At 32.7% G+C, this 9,383-nt stretch overlaps 2 protein-coding genes across 2 annotated transcripts in view; one reads left to right on the forward strand and one right to left on the reverse strand.

The window, feature by feature from the left end:
• The window catches only part of LOC108361633 (endocuticle structural glycoprotein SgAbd-2-like), a 7,564-nt gene extending 2,900 nt beyond the window's left edge, over positions 1–4,664 (reverse strand). Inside the window, exon 1 of the mRNA XM_017614291.1 lies at positions 4,639–4,664. Coding sequence (XP_017469780.1) covers positions 4,639–4,664 — 26 coding nt within the window. The remainder of the gene's footprint in view (positions 1–4,638) is intronic.
• Positions 4,665–5,223: 559 nt separating this feature from the next.
• Positions 5,224–9,383, forward strand: part of LOC108361617 (endocuticle structural glycoprotein SgAbd-4-like) — a 5,305-nt gene continuing 1,145 nt past the window's right edge. The window contains exon 1 of the mRNA XM_017614269.1: positions 5,224–5,617. Coding sequence (XP_017469758.1) covers positions 5,448–5,617 — 170 coding nt within the window. The 5' untranslated portion in view covers positions 5,224–5,447. The remainder of the gene's footprint in view (positions 5,618–9,383) is intronic.

Here is a 9,383-nt window from a genome sequence, read left to right on the forward strand (position 1 = left end):
AGGTTAAATATCTACTCTGATAGTCAGGCGGCAATCAGAGCGCTGGGATCGCCAATGGTACGATCGAAACTGGTCGGAAGCTGATTTGGATCCCAGGGCAGAGTAACATCACTGGAAAAATTGTAGGGCTTATGAATTGGCTAGGCAGCGTACCCTCGAGCCCATCACCTCGGACAGGGAGGGCGTAGGAGTTCCGTTGGCAGCCTGTGGCCCGCTCCTGGGCAGATGGGTTCATGCCCTACATGCAAAGTTGCGAAGTACTTCTGGCCGGTTGTTGACCGCAGGAGGTCAAGTGAGCTTCTACAGCCTTCGATTCTTACAGGCGTACTGACCGGACGTTGTCCTTTAGGGACGCATGCGGTGCGAGTCAATATCCTCACGGATTACTCCTGCCGCGGTGGCCGAAAAAATCTCTCTCTAGTAGAAAAGTGTGCGTGCCAGTCAAAACTGCGATTTTTGCGGATTGGATTTTATTTATATATTTTTGTGCTTTACTCTTTCTATAAAATAATGTGGCGTATTCCTGTTTTCGTACAATTTGAAAATTTTAAGTTTTTATATAGGAAATGATAGAAAAATTTCATGATATTCTATTCGTACGAAAGCAAGAATACTCCTCAATATATGTTCAAATACATCTTTTGATTAGATACTCTACATAGTATAGCGTTTTTAAACTATGTACTACGAGCTTCTCATGACTTCATATTTACAAGTACATATTAGCAATTTTATGTCTATGTATGTATGTACAAAAAACTCCATTAAAAAAAATAATAATAATAATTTACTAATTGGCGATTATGACTAGACATCATCACGTACATATGAGAATATTTATATAGAAGTATTTGTATACGTACTCGTACGTAATTCTCAATTTCTGCGTAAAATCCATTCGTTTTACTGCTGCAGTTTATTTGCGTACATTCATATATGCATTACCCAAGTTTTGCACTTTATTATAGTATTTAGTTTACTTCTCCACTTACTCAACTATAGCAACAAGAAAAGCACGCAAATGTTCGAGGTAACCTTTTGTAGATGCTCTAAGTGCTAATTTTTGTTCGAAAAAAAACGATGTATGAATATGCTAATAAATTTATTACGTTTTGTATCTGGCGAATATCTAGTAAATACACTTACTTATGTTTACAATCCGTACATACCTAAATACATATGTTTATGAACACTTATATGTATGTATTTTTTCAAGAATGTCACATTTCGCTAGTCTCGAAATCAGTACTGATTGTCCACTTAATCTTGCTCAGTCCTTACCTTTTTAGATTTGTAAATATGTATGTACTTATTTAAGTAAAAACCGAAAGTGATTTACTTAACAAATTAGTAGTGCATTAATAATTTGTTCAAAGCTGGTAGTAGCTGGAGACCAATTCGAGTAAGAATTTTAAAGCAAAAAGCGAAGTCTTCGATTTTGTGGCTTGAGAAAGAAAAGCGATTATTTTTTGTTTCTTATTTTTTTTTTTTGTTGAGACAAAAATATATAAAGCGAAGCTCGCATTTCCTTTTGTGAGCGGAATATGGCCGGTAAGGTATACTTTGAACTTTAAAGGCATTCATTAAGAGCACAGTTTTGTTTTAAATGTATTTATTTTTACATCTACAAGTTCCTGAAAAATCGCGGAAAGTCCCAAATAAAACTTTAAAATATTTAAATAATTCTGAGCTCGCTAAATATAAAAAAAAGTTCCATATATTCCAAATCATAGTTGAAACCAGGGACCGTTGCGTTTATGACCTTTATAATAACAAGTAATTTTTAGCAAAAAAAACGACTTAAAAAAAAATATATATATATATATTTCATGATCCAATGATCGGATCTAAACTAGTATGGAAGACCACCTCTGAGACACTACCTCTCCGATGCAAAAAGAATTATCGAAATCAGTTGACGTGGTCCAAAGTTATGCGGTAACATACATAAGCAAAAATAAATAAAATAAAAAATATTCCGACGAACTGATTTTTTTGGAACAAAACGTCTGTGCGTTGTATAAAAACCAGTGTACGAAAATAAACTATATTGTATGTTACTATTTCGTTTTGTTTATTACTTTAACAGTTCGGTACAATACGAAACAAAACGGCTGAGTTCACTTTGGCGATAGTACACTACAGTAGTTTAGTAGTTACAGACGAAACAACAAACGAAATGAATCGTGCAGGGAAAATATTTTTATGTATGTACATATATGCAATAAACAAATACAAAACGAATGGCTGCAATGAATAAAAAAAATAAAAATGTTTTTTAATTGAATTGGATATGAAAATTTACAGAAAAAATTATTTTTCACGTAATTGAAACGTTTGCATACATATAAAACGTACCCTATGGTACAATTGTCACATACGAAAAGCAAACGTTTCTCGTTGGGGAAAATGACAGTGAATCTTACAATTTGTTTCTGACTATTTACAAAACTGGACTGCAGATATGCAATAAGGTTTTACTTGTTTGACAAAGGTTGCCACCTTTTAAAAAATGTATATTCAAATAATCTAAAAAAATCAAATATTGCAAAATGGGTATCAATGGAAATGGTTTTGAAAATCTTTCTTCCTTAACTTAACTTTAGGAGGGTTGCCGCCTGTTTAAGAAATCAAATTAATTTGAATTAAGGAAATTAATTAGAAAAAAATGTTTCAACATATGGATGCCAAACGAAAGGGGCTGAGAAGGTGACAGTTTGAAAATATTTTGAACTCATTCAAAAGTTATATGAAATGTCAAAATATGAAAGTCAAACGAAAGAGTGTTAAGGAGTCCTTTAAACATTAAGAATATTTTTGAGATGTTGGAAGAGGGTTGCCATTTGTATAAAAATTCATTTCAAATTATTAAATAAGTTGAATTAATTATTGTAAGTTGGGTATCAATCGAGGGGGGTTTAAAAAATCTTTATTTCTGAACTATATTTAGTAGTGTTGCCACATGTTTAAAAAATAAAATAAAACTTAATTCATCAGTTAATTAAACTATGTATTGCAATGTTAGGGGAAGAATATTTAAGAATATCTAAGCGCGAAACTGCTTTTGAAGAGGGGTGCCATCTGTTTAAGTGGCGAATTTGATCAACTTTTGCGGAAGTTATTTGAAATATGAAGGTGTTAAAAAAAACTTGAGTTTGAACATTTAGAATATTTGAAGGGAGTTGCCACGTGTTTATAAAGTGGCATTCAAATTATTTAAGAAATTGGATGAATTATTAAAAGAAGGGTATCATCGAAATGATTTTGAAAAGGTTTTATTTCTGGAATATATTTAGGAGGGTTGCCACCTGTTCAAAAATCCCACTCAACTTAAATTAGGGAAATTACCCAATTCAAGTATGTATTAAAATTTGGGTGTATATATTGACGTCAAACGAAAGAGTGTTATGAAATCTCTAGTTTGAACACTATGAATATTTTTTGGGTGTTTGAAGAGTGTTTCCACCTGTTTAAATATTCAAATTATTTCAAAAGTCAAATGAATTATTAAAATATGGGTGTCAATCGTAATGAAGTATGAAAGGCTTTATACCTGAAATATATTTAGTAGGGTTGCCACGTATTTTATAACCTGCATTCAAATTATTTAATAAGTTAAGCGAATTTTTAAAGGATGGATATCAATCGAAATTGGTTTTAAAAAGGCTTTCAGGTAGGTTTTGCAATCCACTTCCGAGTGAATTTAAACCAAATTCGTTTCGAACTCAAATTGAACTTTGTAGAAGTTTACTCGAAAATAAATTGTATAACCTGAAAAGAAGACCTTGCCCTGTAGATGTGCGATAAAGTTTAATTTTTTGAAATTAAAAATTTGTTATTGCTACAGGGTGATTTAAAATTTGATAATATTAAAAACCTGCTATGCGAAACGGCTGCACGGATAGAAGAAATATAAAACTCGAATCGCTTATACTTTACTAATATTTGGAATAGTTCGTAGGTTTTTAAAAAATTCTATCTTGGGCGTTTTAATGCCGTGCGGGTTTATTAGTATATTCTTAAGCTTCAAAATTTATTTGTGTATGACAGGCTGGGATTCAGCTTATATTTGTTAACTTTTTCTATGTATACATAAATTTTTTTTTTCAAGGAAAAGAACATTTTTCTCTAGTTATAAATTTTTGTTGGAGTTGTGACGTGATTAATTTTTCTGTCATGCAAAAATTTTGCTGCTTCGATTTGCTGGCAAGTAACTTTTGCTTTCATCTCCCACTGGCAATTATTATTTTACACATCTGACCCACATACGCAAAAGTGCACATCATCTAATTTACATAAGTTAATCAAGTACATACATACATACATACAAATGTATAACTCGTTAACGAACAACACCTTTCAGCATATTTCTTTCAAAAAACTTATATGTATGCGTGCTTCCGAAATTGGGTTATCAATTTGTACTGGTCAATTAATTATGTTATCAAAGATTTTTAATGACTTAAACAATGATTTGAAATTATCCAATGTAAAAAATTTTATCAGGCAATATTTTTATGTATTGCAAGCCGCACATAAACCGAAAAAATTGCCTAGGGCCGCTTATAACCAAAATTTCGAATACCTGAATGACGAATACAAATTTGCTGAATAATTTGTCGATATGTACACAAGTACGCTTGATTCCATAGATTACGCATCATTTTTTTACTTTTCAACACATTTGACGAAAAGGGAGTAGATACTTTTTTTGTTAATAAATTTAATCCAAATAGGAAAAAAAAAGACAATACCAACTATGCTTTGGTTTCGCTTAATTTCGCGCTTACAGTTTTACTAGGTATGTACTCCCCCCCTATGTACAAATAAATATGTATGTATGTACTGTTAGCGAATATTTGCCTTTGCGGTTAGTGCCATTTATTCACACATGCGCACATGCTTACACACACTTAAGTTTTTTTGTTGTTTGTTTGTTTGTAATAGTCGTATCTCTTATCTATCGCGCCCATCTTTCCCTCGTCTCGCCCGCAACCCGACACACGCGCTCGCCTCTCACAGGCAATCACCGGCCGACCCTCACGCACGCAAGTCACCCATACCTTTGTAAGTACGTACGCATTGCCGGTAATTGGAGTCCGCTTCACTTTTTTCGCTATTTTTTTTTTCTCGCATTATTCACCGCGGTTCTTCACTTTGCTTCGCACTCGATATTTTGCGATTCTTCAAGAAAATTTTCGTGTATAAAAAGGCACTGACGTTAAGTACCTGTCAGCCAGTTGTTAAATAGCATTTTCGACAATCAAGCGTATTACAAAATCGCAAAAGCCACACATGTGAAAGGATAATATTCGTACAGAGGAAGTGTGAAAGTTCATTAATCAAAGTTATAACAATTAAAAGATCTATTCTTGTGAATTATATCTTTTTGAATAGTGCTTTTGGTTGTGAAAAAATATATAGAAATTCAAAATATTTTTTGCAAAATGTACAAGTTTGGTATCGTTTTATTATCGGCGGTTCTCTTCGCTTTTGTCTTGGCTCGTCCTGCTGAGGAAAAATCGGCTGCGTCTCCTGCCATTACGACAACAACAACACCTGCAACAATAATCAGTCAAATCGATTTTGCCAATCCAGATGGCAGCTATAATAGCAGGTGTGTATGATTAAGTGAAAATGTTTTATTTTCTTCTGACTTAAAAAGGAACAAGAAATATTTAAAAATGTTTGACCACCTTTTAAGACATCAAAGTTGCTTGCCGGCAGTCATGGGCGAGTGGTAAGGGTAGCATAAAAAAAAACAAGGGTTTTCTTATAACTATAAATAGCCCCTCGGTAGGCAATGGCAAAACTAGGTGTACTTCTTGCCGTTCGGAGGCAGCCTAAAATGTAGATCCCTCCACTTTGTGTGACAACTTCAAGGCGCACACCACAAATCGGAGGAGAAGCTCGGCCAAGCAATATCAAATGTTTAAGCGCCAAGTTTAAATTTTATTTTTTAAATGCTTTAGTGGGGAAAAAAACACTTTGACTCACAATAAATAGAAAGCCGTTTAGATCACTAGAATTGAGCAGTTGCGGCTTACTTTATTCTAAATATTAAATGTATTTTAAAAACAAAGTAGCAAGTATTCGCGGAATCATCAGCCGACCTGAACATGAATCAATAATTTTAATTTTGGAAAAATTCAGTATGAAAATATTTTAGGATAAGGCTGGAGTTGGTGAAAAATTCACTTGAGCACGGAAGAAATGGTTTAATGGAAATTTAGTTCACATTAAAGAAATCAGTTTCAGATTTTTTAGAAATATTTATTAAAATAAGAACCACATTTCTAAAACAAAAGGGTAATGCCAAAATGAGGTTAACCAGGTGAATAATCTTTAGAAATTAGAAAATTTTAGTTAAGTTCAAAAATGCCATTTTAGCACTTTGTGCCAAATTAAAAAATTAAGTGCCATTTGAGGTAAAATAGGACCAAAAATAGCACTATTTGAGCCAAGTTGGCAGGCCTGCTAGTATGCCACACAGTGGTGAAATAATCTTTGTTTCAAAAAAGCTGCTTGTCCTTCAGGTCTTTACCGATTTCAATGTCATTTCATTTTTCTTTTTATTAACATTAGTACGATAAGATATAATAAGAAATATGATTTTATTATTTTTTTGTTGATTCTTGAGGTGTGGCTCCTTTTTTGGATAGTAGCGAAAAAATCTAATAAAATTAAACCTTGTCAAAGGTTAACTTAAACAAATGATGGATCTAAAACCGTAGGCCTTCACTTTACATATCACTAATTAATGTAAAAGTTACATGTATACCTAAGTAGATTACTGCTACACCACTCGTACAAAAAAAAACAACTTATTGATCGATAGAGTACTGCATTTATATATAACAAAAGCTTTTAATTTTAATGAAATTTGGAATATTTTTTACGCATGCTCAAAAAACGCGCAGCACCTCTTAAAAGTGAAATTAATAAAAAATATTGAAAAAATTATTTTTTTCCGACTGTATGCCTCAGCGCCAATCAGCTAATTTAAGCACAGCGTATTTTTTTTAAGAGCTACTAGTTAATGTGATTTATTATAGCTGGCATTTACACCCTTCGTTTCATTTTTCTTGCTGAATAGTATCATCTACTAAATTTCAGATATGCTGACATAGATTTATCAATTTCAACGCATAAATTAAAAAAAAAATACATTTTATTAATTACAATGACACCTGATTTTAAATAAATTACATTTCAATATTGATAAATATGTATGTCAGCGATTTACAGAACATATTAATTACTCGTATTGTTAACGGATCAATTGAACATGCATATAATATTATAAATATACGAATTGTATTTCTTAGTAACTTAGTACCATTTATAGATGTGACTCATACATCCAGCTAAGGTCTTAAAATTTGATAAGTAAATAACGTAACATTAAATGTACTAGCCTTACCTTCTGTTTAGTAATGAATTTTTTTTGAGCAGATAAATCCAAATGAAGAAATGTGTTAATAGATCTTGACATTACTTTATTATTTTTGGGTCATTCCATGTAAAAGAGGAAAACGATATAAATTTAAATTTTTTATGAAAAAAATTACTTCATTTTATTATTTTGTTAAAAAATATTAAAAAACAATTAAAAGAAATTGTATTTTTTGTCTATGGAAACTTTTATTCCATGCATAATTAGCAGATGTCCCACCAGTCACAACGGTAAATATTTTTTAATATTTCCATGAGGATTATATAAACCAAATTTTTATTAAAAACTAAAGCGTATAATTCGTTTTTTTTACAACACAAAAACATCGTTTGTGAAGATTAAGCGTTTTGGCTAAAATTCATCTTTGCGTGCACAAGGGTAAAATGGAGTTATTTTCAATGTTCCACCAGTCACATTCGTTCAAATGATGCTTACATAAAACTAAGAAATCATTTGATATTTTTGTTAAAGCAATTTTATACATTAGCTATCGTTTTATGTTAAAAAAAATATCCTTCGCTGTTGTATAAGTTCCGACGACATAGTTATAATTCACAACTGATCACATTCTGGATTAAAATGTCCCACCAGTCACAATGGAATAACCCTTTTGTTCTTTCTATTAACTATACAATATCAAGCTAGAATACTAAACAATAGTCTAACGTTCTCCCTGTTGAAGGGGAAGGCAAATACTTCATGAGTTTGACGTCAAACGCTCGGCACATAATCCTGCACATTTTTCAACCTTGTTCTTCGGTTCACACCTTCTGCGCCTTTCGGCTAATCAGCACTTCCTCTATCAGCATGGCTTCCCAAAGCGCACCTTCTTCGGCAAGCCTGTCCGCCTACTAGTCGCCTGCGACACCATTGTGCCCCGAAACCCAAAAGTGAAGTACACCTGTGCCAGTATGTAGCACATCTAAAGCTGCGCTGCATTCCACCACACTTCTCGAAGTCTGTGACTATCGATATAGAGATTCGCCTGTTTATTTCATAGGTTGCTGTTTAATAGCCCCGCTGCCCTTTTTACTGCCGCCCCTATGCCTTCCTCCATCTACGACCCAACTGTAAAGGCCAGGCCTGCCCCGCACGCCAGCTTCCCACCTCTATAGTGGCTTCGAAGCTCGTCTTGAAGGGCTTCAAGAAATGCAACAGGGTATAAAGTTCTGCCGTTGACTACACCAATGTGCTGCTGTCGGGCCATGAACACATACTTAGATAGATTTGTATACATATGCCTAGGTGCATTATATATACAGTTGACTTCTTTTAAACGTTGAAATAGGGGCTTTTTAGTAGTAAAATATTTTTCATTCGATTAAGTACTAAGCAATGCTTAATGAATAATTACGTTAAAGCTTTGTTCATTCGGCTGTACTTGTGGTAGCTTACTCTTGAATTACAATTTTTAAGGCTTTTTTGGGGGAAAAAATACGAATTTTTGAGCTTGATATACTTTCAGATTGTAAAGATATGATTAATTTTAAAAATTATTTAAAAAACTCAGTTAAATGAAAAAGAACAATATGGGTCTCATATAAAAGAGAAAATTCTGTAGAATTAAAAAAAAATTAATATTTTAATGCATACGGATGAATAGATTCTGCAAAATTCCTTTAAAAATGTTATCTTTGAATATCCTTAATTTTTTTTTTCATGTTAAGGACTAATATGCAATCGAACACAACCTCGAATTTTGCCCTTCTAACTTTATTAGCTTAAAAAACTAAAATTGATTATAAGCGAAATTTTAATACACATTCGTTCTTGTGAACCGCAAGACTTACATTTTTTAAATTCTACAGAATTTTCTTCTTCATGGGGTACTCATTAACCCACTTCCAAAAACGGAGGAGGTTATCAGTTCGTCGGAATATTTTTTTTTTTTTTTTTTTTTTTGTATGTTACCGCATAACTTTGGACC

Source organism: Rhagoletis zephyria, unplaced genomic scaffold (assembly GCF_001687245.7).
Source record: "Rhagoletis zephyria isolate East Lansing unplaced genomic scaffold, Rhagoletis_zephyria_1.1 Rzeph_scaffold_00806, whole genome shotgun sequence".
In the NCBI taxonomy this organism is placed as follows: domain Eukaryota; kingdom Metazoa; phylum Arthropoda; class Insecta; order Diptera; family Tephritidae; genus Rhagoletis; species Rhagoletis zephyria.